This window comes from Macrosteles quadrilineatus, unplaced genomic scaffold, assembly GCF_028750875.1.
Source record: "Macrosteles quadrilineatus isolate MER2022 unplaced genomic scaffold, UCM_ALF_1.0 Scaffold_44__1_contigs__length_1017569, whole genome shotgun sequence".
NCBI lineage: Eukaryota > Metazoa > Arthropoda > Insecta > Hemiptera > Cicadellidae > Macrosteles > Macrosteles quadrilineatus.
Window position 1 is genome coordinate 931,395 of NW_026542637.1, and position 18,543 is coordinate 949,937.

Below are 18,543 nucleotides of genomic sequence, written 5' to 3' on the forward strand. Positions count from 1 at the left end.
TCAATACTGCAGCAAACTGATCCTCGTGATTCCTGCGATTGGTAGTATTTTAATAAGGAAGCCATTTTGATTCTCACAATCTCTGAATACTGGCCTGATGAAGATTGGCATGACTTGTTGAAACCGATTGCCAATGTAACTTTTATTATGAACATTAATTGTCTTGTAAATTTTTACACTATAGGAATAGTGTAACTCAATATCGTTCAATATCGTAACTTTTACAACTCTGTTACAATTATTACTTGATTTTTTATTATATTTGGTTTTTTCCTACTTTAAATTCAGGGTCCTTGACTGGGTGGGAGGCTGTGCAGAGGTCATGTTGGGTGAAGTGGATGACGATATACTTTCATTTAATTCCTGTGTAGCATTAGACACAGAGACGGATTATTTTAATTTTTTTAATACGAAGCTTAATGATAGCACAGTAAAATTATTTCACATTAATATTCGTAGTATCCAGAAGAATTTTGACGAGTTGTTAGTCTTATTACATCCGTTTATTCATAATCTTGATTTCATTGTTCTTTCTGAATGTTGGTTGAGGGGTGGGGTGGGGGGAGAGGTTATAGAGGGCTTTGACCTTGTGACTACAGATAACTATCGCAATCAGAATGACGGTGTACTAGTTTATGTAAATAATCGTCTGGCTTTCACTTATGTACAGATTACTATTGGAGACGTTTTTGGTTTACGCTTGAACTTTACTTTACACAGTGAGCAATACATTCTCACTACACTGTACAGAACTCATGACAGCAACGTTGACTTATTTTTATCAGAACTCGAAGAATTCTTTAACTATTTGCCTTTGAATGTAAAGATGATTTTTGTGGGTGATATAAATATTGACTTGCTCAAAGGTAATCACATTTCTGACAGATATTTAAATTGTTTGATAGGCAATGGCTTAGTTCAGTGTATTGATAAACCCACACGTGTCTCCTATAACTCTATGTCTTGTTTGGATCATATATTTGTCCGTATTGCAGATTTAAAATATATAAATACAGCTATTTTTGAGACAGGTATTACCGATCACTATGGAACTGCACTGAATTTGACTGTAACCACGAACAATTCATCCAACAATCAGTCCGACAAAACAAGTCACACTTACATTGACCGCACACTACTTGCCGACAATCTTACTCACGCAGATTGGGGAACCGTTCTGAACTGTTTCGATACCAATGTATGTTCTGAGCGTTTTAACGAAATTATATCAGTGTCTCATGAAAGCTCAAGAAAATTATCAAATAACAATACAAGATTTATAAAGATAAAACCTTGGATAACGCTGGATCTTGTTCAACAAATTCGTGAGAGGGACAAGCTTAGTAAAACTCTAAAAAAACAACCTTTTAATGAAAACCTAAGGATTCACTTTATCATAGTTAGAAGCAATTTAAGTCGATCGTTAAAAAATGCAAAGAGAGATTATTACAGAAGCAAAATTAATCAGGGGAATAAAGATCCCAAAGTGCTTTGGGGTGTTATCAATGAGCTGTCTGGGAGAGTCAAATCTCGAGATGCGTTTCCTTTACAGAATTTTTTACCTCAATCACATGTTTTTAACGATGAAACATTAAAGCGAATTGCTAGTGATTTCAATACTTTTTTCTCTCTTGTTGGTCAAAATCTGGCCAATAATATTGACTCTGGAGGAACCCCAATACTGAACGACGCTGACTACAGACATGACTCGCAGCTCACGCTACACACAGTCACTGAACATGACGTCACACGTTAGGTTAACTCACTTAGGGGAGGGTCTGCACCTGGCTTTGACAATATATCTGCTGATTTTCTAAAACAACAAATACATATTTTTCTCCTACCGCTAACTCATTTGATCAATCTTAGTTTAACATCTGACACTTTTCCAACCCCCTTTAAGACAGCCAAAGTATATCCTCTTTACAAATCCAACGATTTTTCAGACGTCAATAACTTCCGCCCCATATCTATGCTGTGTTTTCTCAAAAATTTTAGAACGCATTGTGAAAGATCAGCTTGTTAATTACCTTGAAACAAACAAAATTTTAAGCAAAGAACAGTACGGTTTTGTAAAAGAAAAAAATATATCTGACGCTCTATTCGAAGTAAGTAAAAACATAAATGATAATATCTCTCACAACAGACGGAGTATGCTGGTATTCCTAGATCTAAAAAAGGCATTTGATTCTGTTGATCGAACAAAGCTATTAGTTAAACTAGAAAACATTGGCATTCGTGGCACCGCTCATCAGTGGTTTCAAAGCTATTTATCTGACAGAAAGCAAAGTGTGGTGATTAACGGAATTTCCAGTGACGTAAAACCCATAAACTATGGGGTAATTCAAGGAAGCACTCTTGGGCCTGTTCTGTTTTTAATTTATATAAATAATATCACAAAACTTTCAATTAAGAGCAAACTGTTTTTATTTGCCGATGATACCGTCATTCTTGAAAACGGGACAAGATGGGAAAACGTCCGTGATGATGCTAATCATGATCTTCTTTTAATACAAAAATTGGTTTGACCAAAATGTTCTATCCTTAAATGTTTCAAAAACCAAATTCTTACCAATTTCACTAAGAGATACTACTGATTATAACTTGAAAAATATTTCAATTCACTCTTGTGGCAACTTTTTAAATAGATTTTGCTCTTGTGAGCAAATTGAGAAAGTAAGTTCCTATAAATATTTAGGTGTGATTTTTGACAATCGTATGAAGTGGTCTGACCACATACATTTTTTAACCTCTAAATTACGTAAATATATCTTTGCATTTAGGAAACTGCGTGACATATTAACAACACAGGAAATGAAGCTAGCATATTACGCCTATGTCCAGTCGTTACTTTCATTTGGCATTATCGTATGGGGTGGAGCTTTTCCCACTGTTTTAGAACCTCTCTTTGTCCTTCAGAAGTTGTTACTCAAAGTTTGTTTCAATAAGCCAATTCGATGCCCCACTAACACATTATTTCGTGAATTATCCTTACTCAGTGTAAGACAGTTATTTATCAAATTTCTTTCAATTCATGTTTTCAAGAACTTTGATTCTATTTTCAACCAAACATCACATTCTTATAATACCCGATATGCACAGAATGTCGGAATAACTACCTCTCATTTAGCCAAGTCTTACTCATTAACAAATTCCTCTTACATTTCTGAAGTTTTATATCGTAATGTTATCTCCCGTTGTAATTCTTATCATTTGTTTCATTCTCCATCGATTACTATTTTCAAAAAATGCATCACTGGCTGTCTGATAGAGTGGGGTGTAGATGAATCAGAACTCCTAATCAAAGCAGAGTACAGACAGACTTGACCCTACTTTATTCTCTCGTAATATTTACTGAATAACTGAATTACTAACATCGAACATTCTTAACTATATTTATGTATGTGCCCTCCGCCTTGCCTCATTCCTCAAATTGCTCATTTCACTTATTTAGCCTCAGAATAGTTTTACAATTATATTAAATTATTTGTTTTTAAAATTCTCTGAATATTTATGAATAGTATATTTCCAACAAATACGTAAGTCACTGATAGCGACTGAGCCTACGCACAGGCTTCCAGCCCATGTAGGCTTATTTCCATAATGTATTATGTTTAACATGGCTTCTCTGAGACCTTACATCCTTTGTTGTTATTATTAAGTTTATATGTATTTTTATATTTAATTATTTTTATCTATGCAATAGCAAGTAGGGTGTCTGTTCACTGGAAGTTATGTTATAATTTATATTCTGCATATTTTTGGAAATAAAGTATGTTTTGATTTGATAGACATATAAAATAGTGTGTGCATTTCTTACATTTGTATACTAGCGATAGCATTTAAAATCTCATTAGTTAAAATTCATTACCTTAACTATTAGGGTTCACTTACTATGAATTAAAATCTCACCTTTATGAACATTAGCTCTGTAGACGGTTTCATCTTTTTGAATTGTAGGTTGTTCGTCCAAACTTAATAAAGCATAGTCTGTAGTAAAATTTCTTGAGGACTTCTGAGGTGTGGCTCCTTCAAAACAACATCAGCAATTAGTTATACTATAGAAATTGCTTGATGAACAAAGTAGTAAAATATCACCCTGTATTGCAGTAAATCCTGCATATTGCAAGTAAATAAAAACTTTTAACAAATTCAAGAAGTAAGAAGTGTGTATCAATAGCCTTCAAGACACAGAACACCATGAGTAAAATACTGCATCCACAAAAAGAAGATATTCAACACAAATAAATTTGAAATTGACAGAAATTTGATGCTTCAGAACGATTGTGTAGTTTTTACATTAGACAAACTAAAAAACCACAAGGCTCTGTTGAGGAACAACCATTTAGAACGATTAAATGCTTGTTACTCACTGAGGAAAATGGAGGACAATCCATATATTTAAAGGAATTGATTTCAAATTACTGATAGACCTAAATCATTTCCACCTTAAAAATTATACTATTTTCAATTTTTTTTAATACATACATTCATTCAAATACATAATTTAAATCATGAAAACTTTAATTTTATGATGGGCATTTAACAATAAAAATTCACTGTATCACAATTATTAGAATGGAGCTCAACTGAGTCGTATTATAACCAGATGAATGAAAAAATACCCCCAGCGTAGAAAACCTGCAGACTAAGCAAATTTCCATTTGCCTGATTTGATTTTCACTTTAAAATAAGTTATTTAAGGGTACCCAACATTAACATTTGGTTTAAGAGTACCTAGGTTTTCTGCTACAGGGAGGGTAATAAAGTGGGGTTTTTAGTAAAATATTAATAGCTTAGTATAAAATAAAAAATTTGCCACATTTGATGTATCCATATTAAATTATTGAAATCATTGTGATTAGGGCTACTAGTTGAATGCAACTATCCTTAAAATTAAAATCCATAAACAAGCAAACTTCAACAAGTTTACGTACTTGTTCCCCATAAGAATAACATTGGCCTAGGAATTTAAAATTTAATTTTTTTTTTTTTTCTCTGCAAACCAGTAATTGTACAAAAAACACTTACATATACTAAATTATTTGTTTTCAAACTCTTCAAAATTGGAAATGGAAATGTTGAGGGTCAATAGTGTGGAAAAACTAATTTTTGCCTCATAAAACCTAGGTCTCTTGGTCTGATCATGCCAAAGGGACTCGTTTTTTCTTCGTGAACTCGTTTGTAGGTCTACTGTTTGTAACAAATTTCATTGAAATCGGATGACTTTTGTTTGAGTTATCATTCACACATACACATAATATATATATGTATGAATTTGAACAGATGGTGTTTTTTGGCCTCTAGGGACCTCAAAACAAAAAAATTTAATCCCAGTAAAGTAAGGTTCTGAAAAAGTAGGTCCCGGATCCAGGTCTTGCTAAGAAACCTACGGTAATACCTTATTACCTATATGGGAAATCCGCTAAAAATAAGTGAGACGTCTTGGGTAGCTAAGTGAAAATCTAAGATAAGCTGTTTCTTTAGCCACCAGTGATTAAGGATAGGACCAGTTTCAAACCACCAACAAGTTACTGACTTTTCCCAGAAACGAACAATCAACGGATTTTGAGGTGGACACTATAACACCTGAACTACCAATTTCTATATTCCACCAAACTGTTAAGCTAGTGACAGTTAGTTATAAATTGTTTTTAAGTATTTAATTCACATATAGATATTGATTGAATGTCTTAAGATTACCTCTTATCGGTGCAGATGGCGAGATAGGCTTTTGAGTTCCATTTTGTTCTGTTCTGTTTCGTTGGTTATCCTCTGAAAAGAACCATTATATATGTTAAGTATATTTAACTACAAATAAACACAAAGTAATTATGCAATGTAATAATTCCTTAATAAAAACTCCTAGTAAAACTAAAACTGTATTGACTTTTGTTCACCATAAATTAAAAATAGTTAACTTTTCCTAATAAGGACATAAACATTTTTTGCCATCTACAGTAACTTTTTTTTCTACAGGATAGAAAGTTCGGCACCTGACGTGTTTGGGTTTGTACAGAATCTCTTTTATCATTATAGTGTTTTCAATTTTTGAAACTAGGTTTTTACTTTCTCCCCCTATACATAGGACCGTATTGTTTTTGTCAAAATTTTCGAGTTTGAGTTTTGAGTGGATCAGTTTTGGGCCCCCCTGAACCCAATAAAGTGGTTATTGAGGTGATGTCTGTGTGTGTGTCTGTAAGTGTGGATGTGTACAGAGCTACAGACCACCTGTGGTCCGATTTTGATGAAATTTGGTATGTAGGTACTAATCCATGATATCTCCAGGCATTTGTTTTTTTCATTTGTTAAAATTTTTGTTTTTAATGGTGATTTTAAATAAAACATTAGTTTAAATAAAAATTCAGTATGTTGTAACCCTTTCAATTCTGAACAAAACGGTTGAACTCCCATTCCTGTAAATAAGTTACATTTCAAAAGATATTTTTAATTAGGCCTAAGTTATGTTTTTCCCATAAAAACCCATAAAATAAGAGAAAATTGTATAATGAAAAAGCCGGTTTTGATTGATATTAGTATGTGATGGTCCTTATAATTCTCAACAACTTAGTGCAGCCCCCTACTGTATTGCTGTAAAAATTACGGTTCAAATATTATTGTAACTTATGTTAATTTCCTATAAAAACCCATAAAAAACAGAAAAATGGCTTTAAAAAACTGATACTGGTTGAAATCTGTCTGTTATGGTCCTTATAATTCTAAACAAAATAGTGCAGCCCACCATTTCTGTAAAATTGTGGTTCATAAGTGAATGTAACGTTTGTGATTTTACCTATAAAATATCATAGTAAGTTACTCTCTTCGCTTATCCATGATTAAGGTTGTTGACAAGCTAATGGGAGAAAGTATGTGTCAGATTGCTAATACCGTTTATTTTAACATTTTACCCATCAAAAAACCATAAAAAATGGAAATGCCCAGTTTGTATTACAAACATCATGTATGTTATCATATATTTTGTATGTTGAAGCGTTGTTATACAGTTAAAGGTAGGCTACTGTAATGGAGAAAATTCAAAAAAACTTTACATTTAAAATTCCAATGTTATTCTTAGGCTATGGATAAAAAGAAAACTGTTGTAGTTTGCTTGTTTATGGACATCTTTCCCTTAGCTGTTGTGTTTTTATTTTTTATTTTTATTTTGAATGCAATATAGTGGCATTTTGCATATAAAATACTTAAATAAGTACTGTATATGGTGGATTAGCTGATTAATAATTATTTAAAGATAATGAACACTAAAACTCACCGTTAACAGTTACTTCTGGCTCCCAAGGCCTAAAATCATCAGTGACAGTACAAACGTTTTGTATGACAGGACTTGACGGATTGGAATTGTCAGCCTGCAAAGGATCTTTTTCTAAATTCTCGTTTGCGATAAGGTTAGGCTCATCACATAAAACATCACAATCGATAATTTTAGGGGAGGCTGGTTGACTAGATGTTAATGTTCCAGAGAACATAATCACCGGGCCCTGAGTTCCGATGTCTTCTGACGTACTTGTACTGGACAATTGACTGGTAGAAGGTTCATGTCTTGTAACCGCATTGTGAGGTTGATCAGGGTGGTTTTTGGGTAGCCAGGGCATGCAAATCGACGATGAAAGGGACTGATCTTTTTCTTTTACATACTTTGGTACCCATTTTTCCAGCATATACTGCTCGAATTTGGGGTTGAAGGTCCAAACCAACTCGTTATTTTCATTGGATCCGATTAGAGTGAAAAACTTCTTACGGTTTCTCAGAGCGCTATAGATAGATGTTCTCCAGTCAGGATATGTGAGATGTGCGTAGTAAGGATGTTTTTTAGCGATGGATTCACATATCTGTAATCCGGAGGCTCTTCTCAAGGGAGCTGTGGCCAGGGCCTGTGTGATCAGTCTACAATAATTGTATGACGGTTTCGTATAGCCATTTACTTCAACAGGATATAAAGTCCTGCACGTCCTTGTACGTCCTTGGGTTTGTACATCTCCTTTATCACCAACTAGCGATGAATCGTTTCCTACAACAAAATGAAAGCATGATTAAGCTCTGTCAAAATTGTTCATTCCAGTAAAAATTGTGTACGTCCCTAGTCAATTTACAATATATGATACGATAGTATGGTATTTGTTTTAACTAAAATAATGGTAGACCTACAGTATATGAAAATAAAAGGATACAATTCTAAATTAACTCAAAGCAGCATTACAATAACTATTTAAAGATTAATCACATGGGCTGCAAATGAACGTTTGATATATATTTTTAGTATCTGTTTATCACCAAGATTATGAAAAAGCATTTTGGGGACAAATTCACTTTCTTTACTATAATAATTCTTCAACATAATAGTTTATTGATTCAACTCTAAGCTTAAAACTATGATTAGTTCTTCTGGTTGTCTCAAAAATCATAAGATCAAGTAGCTGACAGTATGAATGTGTTTATTTTTTAAGTAAGTGCAAGAGTAACAGTTTCAATTTCTTGGATACCTTCAAGACAGAAACTTAAGTTAATAAAAAAATCAAAGACCAGTATTACAGCTCACAAGCCAAGTTAGACCAAAAAGACTATTTTCATGAACCAAACTTTTGCATATTTTACCAAATTTTAATATGAGCTTACTTTGCCAGTTGAGTAGCCTATTGTTTCATATTAAGTTTAATACACTAACAAACAACCCTAAAATGAGTTTCAACATAGCTTGTTTCAAACTAACTGAACATCATTTTGGAATATTAGATGGGAAAATGATCCGAGGTATTTTATGTAATCTGAATTCTTGGGACAATCGACAAGATTGGTGTAGTGGTTCCCGATTAGTAATGGTCAATGTTTAATTGCCCAAGCTTTTATACTGTCAATCTCGATCTTTCCAATCTGTTACCTATTTATGTTTACCCTTAATATAGGGAATTACTGGTTTATTAGACTCAATATTTTGATCTTGTCACTTTTCCCTAAGATATTTTGTTATAAGGTTGAGAATGAAAATAAGAATCGTTTACCTGCATCGTCGCAGTCTTCAGTATTTTCGTCACTGCTTGTTATTTTCTCTACTGTATCACCATTATTAATATTTACTTTTGGCATTTTAGACTTTATAATTTTAGTTTCTAAATAAATTCTTTTCAAAAAAACACTGCACTGTTTTATTTTATTTGTGGATTTTGCAATGTCAAGATGCATTGATTTAATATCTTTAGAGGTTCCATTTTGAACACTCGAAGGTGGTGTTATTTCTTTGTTTTGATTTGACGGAATGGAAGTGGAGTTGGGGGTTGGCATGGCAGTGGAATCCAAATTAATCACAGTAGGAAGAGATTTGTTTGTAGACAAGGATGGAATAACCTCAGTTGATGTAGTGGAAATAGTATTTCCAACTGAAGAAGTATGAATTGGATCCGTAGCAGAGCAGCTGTTTTGTGATGTACTTTTTTGACAGGTTAACACGTGTTCTGTTGATGAAAGATCCTTCAAATCAGATTCCAGAAGTGACTCTTGTATATCTTTGACTGATGAGTGGGAACTATCAGGAACTGCTAAGATATTTTCATTAAAACTTCTTTCAGTGAAAACTTCTTTATCATTTTTTGCTGTTGTCAACACATTTCCAGAGTTGTTTATTTTACAATGAACATGTGGAGAGCAATCGTTTGCTTGTGCAGGGAAAATACTGTTATTACCATCTGCTGATGAATTAGTATTAGATGACTCTGACATAATAGTTTTAGTCACTGGTTTTAATTTATCAACTGTATCAACCAGTTTGAATGGTAAACCTTCATACCATTCATCTGCTGAAGAAGAAAATGGAGAAGTACTTTCTAATACACGATTTTGATTACTTACATCTGGATAATCACTACTAGAGCCTGTAGTGTTGAATTGTATTCCAGACACTTTTTTGGCAACTTGCTTACTGATCATACTACATGTGTCAGCATTTTCTAAAGCCGATAAGTGAATGTTTATGTTAATCAAAGAAGCTTCTGAATGAGGTGTCCTTCCTTGATCTGGATTAGCTTTGTTGGCTGATGCATAAAATGATGAAGGCAACACAGGTAAGCTACTGATGAAATCACCGACAGAACTTCGAGTAGGTGAATCAATGCTCACATTTGTTTTGAACGTGTTTTCTGGAGGACAGACCAGACTGGAACTGAAATTTCCTCGGGGAGTACATGAATTAATTTGAGATGAGGAAGCAGAAGTATTTTTTTGTTTGGTAAAGCTGGAGAAATCACAATCGGTCAATTCAGTATCATTCACAAAAGTATTACCTAATTGACTTGAATTTCGCAAAGCATTGGAGTTTGGGGAAGGAGAATCAAAATCAGGTTCATTTTGAGTTTGCCGTTGAAAAGGTGAAGCATGTATGTTAAGACTAATCAACTGATTTGAAGTTTGGTTGTACGGCTCTTTAGAAATGTTGAAATTTCCATGAGGCCAAAAACTGTTGGAAATATCACTTTTATAACGATTTTGAGTGTGGGGCAAATAACTGCTCAACGGTGATACAGAACCTTGGACATTTTGTGAGATGAAACTACTCAAAGAATTTGAATTGGTCTCTTCCTTAAAGTTCTTGGTTTCATATGAATTTTGAGGTACATTATACCGATTAAAAGCTCCTTTGATTGGGATATTTAAGCCGGCATGAGTGCTTAAAATATTCTCTTCTGTGAACTTTCTCATAAATACATTTGAGGTTTGGTTGGGTGAATATGGTTTAAACGTGCTGGAATGCTTATAGTCTGAACTATAACTCTTAATTGCATTTGGTCTCACAGGTTTTACAGGTTCTGACTTTAGTTGACTAAAATACTGGAGATCTCTATGCATTTCTCTTGGAGTTGACTGTTGATCATCGTTGAAGCTAGACATGTGTGTATTAGACGGCCATTTTGACACCTCTGGTAAATTCATCCCTGAGTAAGGGTCAATCCACCTGTAAGATGTTTCCAGAGAAGACATCCGTGGTTCGTTTGCTGAGTGAAATGAGATACTATGAACATCACTGTTGTGAGTGCTTTCTATATTTCCATTAAAATATGATCCTTTATCAGGTGATGACGGAGCAAGGGGGTTGTTCAACAATGATGATTCAGAAATAGGATATTGATTCCCAAAACCACGGGCATTCACAGATGACCTTGAGGGATAAAACCGTGATGTTTGCAACTCTACATTTGAGACTATTTGCCAAAGATTTGTTCTGGGATCTGAAGCAAAAGTAGGATCTAAAACAAGTACATGTCTCACAGCATTTTGCCAGGCACCACCAGGCTTGTAGTATGGAAAAATGCCCGATATAAGAAAATAAATATCACGTAATTCCAATGGCTTTGACCTAACCAATTCAAATGCTTTTATAATCAATTCCTTGTATGAATGAGGTGGTCTATCGTAATCCATTGGAAAGTAGGACGACATTGTTGGGTGTCTCAGGTTCATTTGTTCTTTGACACTTGTTAAAGGAGAGTAAATTCCCTTCTTTTATCAATATAAGCCACCCTCAGGCTAGTTCTTTCCACATCTCCAAGTGTCAACAGCTGAAACAATTCAGTTTCTGATAGTTTCATCTTAAGGTAATAGTTTTAATCTTAAAACACCAATTAATGCATTATGTTAGTACAAGTAAATTGTTGCAAATAGCAATGGTATTTAATCGCTATGCAACTTTATTGATATCAGAGTAAACAGAAAAAGATAACCCTTACAAAATCATGCAGTGATTTCAACCTCTAGTCCGGCTTCATAAATACATGCTCTGTGTTGGCACAGCTTATTGGCAATACAGGCCTGTCTCTACGTGGGATATTTCCTTCAGCTAGGGTATTTACTAAATTTGAATCTCCAAAAAAAGTCTCTAACATGGATTGATTAATGTTATTTGTTAATGATAGGCTAAGTTTATGTCCTTTATAGGTTTTTAGAGGTTGGCTGTAAAAAATATCTGTGAGGTAGTAAGCATAAATTTGTCACAATAAAGAAGTATTTGAACAACAATGAGTACAAAATGGTATATTGTTTATCTCTTGCAAGTAGAATTGCTTACTTTGCATGGCTTACCCATTTTGGCACAAAAAAATGTAAAAAAATCATTTTTCATAGAAAAGTACTAGGCTAAAGAACAACAAACTACTAGTGTCTAGCCGTTGTGTATAAAGAGTAAGCTACTAATTCAGTGTAAGTAGTTGATCAGGATTAAATTAAAAATCTTAATCTTAACATTTGTTTTATTGTAGTGAGAATCTTAAATTTCAAACGATAACATCTCATTCATAATAGGTATTTATTCAATCAATAAAATCTTGTTACCGGGAGTGATTTATTTTAAGCCTGATAAGAATAAGAATAAGAAATATTTATTTCCATTGATCTTTATAAAAGAAATAGGATGCATATGTTATACATCGTTTCAAGGTTATTCAGTGTTTACAGTACAATATATATATATAAAATTTAAATAAACACTTGTACATGAAAACAAAAGCTTTATTTTAACTTAATCTTCAAAATCTAATAATTATTTCACAATTTATATAATCATCAATTTTGCAAAAAAGGATTTTTAACCATCCAGTCATACAGTTAATTTTTTTTAATACTACAAGAAACTAATTTTGCTTCTTCACGCAGCTTATTAAAACACTTTAGGCCTATACAATATAATTTATGTGAATATTCGGTTTTTGCCAAACTATGCTGCAATATATCTATTTTATCCCTACCTCTTGTATAGTGGTTGTGTATGTCTTTTCTGAAAGAGAATTGATCTAACTTTAATTTTGTACATATTGATTTACTATGGTTGGTATTATATGGTATCCTGAAATTAATGAAAAGAGTTTTACAGTGTGTAGCTGAGCATTCTCCTCTTTTTGGAGTAAAAGGATGCCATTAATATGTGGAGAGTGGTCCCATAAATAAGACCATATAGTATGTAAGTGATTGATGTATTAATTGCTAAATATCAATTCAGAAGATAAAGCAACCTCTGCTATGACTTTTTTGGTGCGGTGTCCTGGGAATGTTAACTGTTCCTCTTGCACTTAGTTCAACAACTACAGTAGTCGCAGCTAGTCTGGGCGCGTGGCCGCGCTAGGGCGGGGGGTGTAGAGGGGAGTGTTTATTGCTCATTTCCAAAAACATCTAGCGCCCACAAGGCTCTCTGGGGTTGTTCAGCGCCTCAGCGCTGTCTTCATGGCTTTGGCGTGGGGAACGGTTAGTACACAAGGGTCCGCGCGCCCAGACTAGCTGCGACTACTGTACTAGCAAGGCACCCAAATACCAAGGTGACTAGTTGAAAGCTACTTAAAAGAATTAAGGTCAGGTGGGGCAATGCGTTCGCTGACCAATAACTTTTTGTTTTTAGCTTTAAAAATATTAAAGTTATGACAAAACCATACGGCAACTATTTGTCTTTGTTTACAAAGTTAAAGTTTTAAACTAGACAAAAAAATTATAGATTTTAGGCCTATGGAAAGAAATTTAAAACATGACATTTTTACTTGAAATCAGGGATTGTAAGTTTTTTTAAAAACATTTTATAAAAAAAGTTTTTGTTTTTATGCAAGTAGAGGATTTGATTTTAAATAAGAATAATATTAAAGTTACAACTTGGTTTTTAAGCTAAAATACATTTTTCTTTTCATTTGTAGGGGGGGGGGGGGTGGCACTTACCCCTCAATTTTGTAAAGATGGGGTCAAAGCAATAGGGGCTAACTTACACAGTAACAACGCTGTAATAATATAGGAAAGGGTACACTGTGAGTCAGGGGAAAGGGTAATATATGGGATACTGTTTTTAATCAGTTTGGTTGGATTTTTCCTTAAAACTGGGTAATTTAATCAATACCAGATGAAATTATAATGAGTTTTTGGAATAAAAGTTAGTTTGATAATTAAATCGGGAAAAGTGGGATCTTTAAGAAAGAGGGAAAATTTTTACCAGAAATAATTTGTTGTTATGGGTAGGCCTACAATTGTGTACCGAGACTGAAATGAAGCATTGTTATTGGTCTGCTGTAGTACCATTGTAATGGAGAATTATAATTATGCCTATGGATGGCCTAACTTAGTTTCTGTGATTTCTTTGTAAACAACTTCTCCATGTTAATTTTCAGTTTGACAGTTGACATTTCAAACATACCAATAGTATGTTAGGCCTACTTACATTGCTTTTTCAACACTTGGGTTTGATACATTTGTTGTGTACGTAAGCGTAATTTGGATATTGTTGTGTTCCTTGTAGAACACGATTAATGGTGAAAATGCTTGTATTAGATGTGTTTGGTGGGCAAAGTAAAATCTTTCATTTCATGATTCGCAAACAGTGGTCACTTAAGTTAATGTTTCTACGTGGGCTAGTTCCTTTAAGGAATGGTTTGGTTGGTTATTAACTTTATTAACTTACTGTTTTCGAGATTCTTGAAATTGTAAAGGTTAAGTTAGACCTAGGTACTTAAGTTTGATATAACTTATGGTACTTTACTAGGGAAAAGTGGGTTTTAGGTTAGGATACTGTAGATTATGTTCCAAACTTTTTTTGGTAATTTTTCTTTTCCGCGGATTATTTCCTTCCAAGACTTTACATCCGGCCGGTACATGTCGCTCACCTTCTCAGTAATTGTGAGTGTGTGTTTTAAAATGTTAAACATCAGTGTATGTTCAATGTTCGTGTTAAGTGTACTGTATTTCAGTTTTTAAAAAACTATGACAACCTTTAAATGAAGTGACAACTTATATCCTACCATGCCTGAAGATGACTCCAAGGAGTTGAAACCGGTTGTGACATAAAACAATGAATTGGATTACTTGTATCTAAACCACTTTAAGTATTATAAAGTAATTCAGAGGCTAACATCCATCAATATGAAAAACAACTGGTACTTTGGTATTATCCGGAGGCCACCCTTATACAACACGCTGCGGCGGTTATGTTAGGCTGGTTTATCATAAATATGTTTGTAGGACTTTCCCCGTTTTGTTATGAATCGAACGTCAGGTCATTAACCGGAGCGTGCACATCACTGTCACTGCACCTGTTCTGGGTCAGTGTCCTGGGTGATGACTCATCTGGTATCTTTCGATTCGTAATGAATCGAGGAAAGTCCTACAAACACATTTACGATAACCCAACCTAACATACTAATGTGAACCTGCCAATAACTCACCAATAAGTAGGCTAGTGATAGACGGCCGCACACAGTAATACCAATATGGTCACGAGGTAAGGCACAAGTCAGTATCTCGGTCATATAGGCTACCAGGAACGCAGGAGGGTATTACAGAAAGGGCGTAAAATGACAAAACTGCGCCCGCCGAAATCTATTGGTGGCTGTTTTGCGGAAAAATAAGGCCGAACACATTAATACCTAGATATAGTCACGACGTAAAGGACACCTTAACGCACATGTCAGTATCATGGTACAGAAGAGTCTTACATAATTTATAAATAAAAATACTTTTTAAAAATGCCACATTTTTAAACGCACTAAAAAGTATAAAATAATTTATAAAATGTTGAGAGAATAAATAATTGTAAGATTTAAAACGAAAAACGTGGGGCGCATGCTGATTTACAATTAACTTCACCTATTGAACTATTATGATCTATTGCATGCACCCCACGTTTTTCGTTTTAAATCTTACAAGTATTTATTCTCTCAACATTTTATAAATTATTTTATACTTTTTAGTGCGTTTAAAAACGTGGCATTTTTAAAAAGTATTTTTATTTATAAATTATTTTCTAGTTTTTTGTCTTTAATGTGTAAATATGTTAAATCTATTTTATATAGCCTCTTAATACATAACCAAAACCCTAAACCTTATTATCTGTAATCAGATGTTTTATCTTTACTTTGAAATTATTGTTTTATATTTTTAGAATATCTCGGGAGCAGAACCTGTACCTCTTAACCTCTGCTCTTCTAACTGTCAAATTTAAGTATTTACAGCTGACTTATATTAATTTATATGTTTACATTCTTTTAAAATGTAAACATGGAAAATTTGGAAGCCAAAGGGGCGTAGCCCAAGGGAAATATGAAAATTAAATGATATAATATTGCATTGTCATCCATTTGTGAGTTATGTTTCAAGTTTCAAGTCTCTAGCTCATCGGGAACTTCGTTTAGAATTGATATCAAAATTTGTAGGAAAGCGAGCTAATAAAAACAAGCCCATGGGGCGTAGTCCAAGGGAAATATGAAAATTAAATGATATAATATTGCATTGTCATCCATTTATGAGCTATATTTCAAATTTCAAGTCTCTAGCTCATCGGGAAGTATAAAAATGTGCAAGAAAGCGATTTAATAAAAACAAGCCCATGGGGCGTAGCCCAAGGGAAATATGAAAATTAAATTATATAATATTGCATTGTCTTCCATTTGTGAGCTATGTTTCAAGTTTCAAGTCTCTAGCTCGTCGGGAAGTTAGTATACAATTGATTTCAAAATTTGTACCGGACAAGAAAGCGAGCTAATAAAAACGTTTTAAAAAAGGACGTAGGCCTAAAATGACAAACTGTGCACGCCAAATTACTGTGCTCGGCCGTATTTTTCCGCAAAACGGCTATCAATAGATTTCTAAGAACGTATGATAGCCTATATTTTTTATCAGATTAAATGGCTGCACTTTACTGGTTCACTGGTAAGTTATGTTAGGTTAACCACCTACCTAACCAAACGATAGGTATATCGAATGAAACAATTGATTAGGCCTAATCGATATGGGTACACTTCCATATCTGTTGGCACAAACAACCGAAAGAAAATACCGATCGATATATCGATTATTCGATTATATCGTTTGGTTAGTTAGGTAAGGTTAACATAACCTAATTAACCAAACGATATCGCATTAAACAATCGAACAATCAATATTGCTCATTCACTTGTTTGTGCCAACAGATATGGAAGTGTACCCATCGATATATCGATCGATATTTTCATTTGAATGAGTGTAGGACCTAAAGTGCAGCCGAATAAATAGTCTAACGTAGGCCTAGGCCTACCATTTGGATATCATATCATTGGATACAACTTAGTTTCAAGCCCGATATAAATATAATGTGATACCCTTACAAAAAAGTTGAATGTTATGGTTGAAACAAATGCCAAAAATTGTATCGATCACTGTATGTAGGCCTAGGTAAGTTGTCTATATACAATAAACATTTTAACAGCATGTAAAAGAAAGCATCTTGTCAACATTTAAGTTATAAAGCAAAATTTATTGAGCGGAGCGAGCGAAGCTCTTATACGTCGACTCTTATGCATTTCGTAATACGCAAACTCCTCCTAGACGGCTGAATCAATCGTTTTCAAATTTTGCATGGTGATAAAGACCATATCGGTGAGTGCCAACATCTATATGGCGTTAAAAAAGTCTCTCAGGAATCCGCCCCACTGGGTCCCAAAGTTTCAATGTAATCCTTATGGAAGCAGTGTATTTGACACATAAACAAAGACATATGATCAGCTGTTGACTTTTGAATGCAGTAGATAAAGAAATAGCTGATAGCATAATTCCACAGATATTAGAACAGAAATGGTATGGATTATAAAAAATCAAAGGACGACACTAGCTTGAGGTCCATGACGTAGGAAGTAGTGAAGGAAGTAGTAAAGGTAAGCAGTCTGGAGTGTGGAAACTGTTATGACGATTAGATTTAGGTATCTGCATTCCTAAAATTCTATGGGAAGGGAGGAAAACGGGTCCGCGACGTAAGAAGTGGTGAATGAAGTAGTCAAGACGAGTTGTCCGGAGTGTGGGATCTGTTTATGACCAATAGATTAAGGTATTTGCAATCCAATTATGCTAAGGGAAGGGAAGGAAACAGGTCCACGACGTAGAAAGTGGTAAAGGAAGTAGTAAAGGTGAGCTTTTCGGGGTATGGGATCTGTTTATGACCAATAGATTAACGTATTTTCAATCCAATTATGCTAATCGAAGGGAAGGAAACATGTCCGTGACGTAGGAATTGGTGAAGGAAGTAGTAAAGGCAAGCAGTCCGGACTGTGGGAACTGTTTGTGACGATTAGATTAAGGTAGCTGCAATCCTAAAATGCTATGGGAAGGGAGGAAAACAGGTCCGCGACGTAGGAAGTGGTGAAGGAAGTAGTCAAGGCGAGCTGTCCGGAGTGTGGAAACTGTTTATGACGATTAGTTTAAGGTATACAATCCTAAAATGCTATGGAAAGGGAGGGAAACAGGTCCGTGACCTAGGAGGTGGCGAAGGAAGTAGTAACGGTGTGGGAACTGGAAACCGTTTGTAGCAGTTAGATTAATGTATCTGCAATGCTGAAATGCTATGAGAAGGGATGGAAGCATGCCCACGACATAGAAAATGGCGAAAGAAGTAAAAAAGGTATCAGTGCGGAGTGTGGGCAATGTTGGTGGCAACTAGATTAATGTATCTAAAATACTAAAATGCTATGGAAAGTGATGAAAACAGGTCCACGATGTAGGGAGTGGCTTAGGAAGTACCGGTAGTTATGTATGAGCATAGTGTGAGAACCG

At 34.3% G+C, this 18,543-nt stretch overlaps 1 protein-coding gene across 1 annotated transcript in view; it reads right to left on the reverse strand.

Annotated features, from left to right (window-relative positions):
* The window catches only part of LOC129005922 (uncharacterized), a 43,172-nt gene extending 35,356 nt beyond the window's left edge, over positions 1-7,816 (reverse strand). Inside the window, exons 1-3 of the mRNA XM_054434961.1 lie at positions 7,271-7,816; positions 5,704-5,775; positions 3,913-4,029 (exon numbers count right to left, since the gene is read on the reverse strand). Of these exons, the coding sequence (XP_054290936.1) occupies positions 3,913-4,029; positions 5,704-5,775; positions 7,271-7,676 (595 nt within the window). The 5' untranslated portion in view covers positions 7,677-7,816. The remainder of the gene's footprint in view (positions 1-3,912; positions 4,030-5,703; positions 5,776-7,270) is intronic.
* Between the last annotated feature and the right edge of the window lie 10,727 nt (positions 7,817-18,543).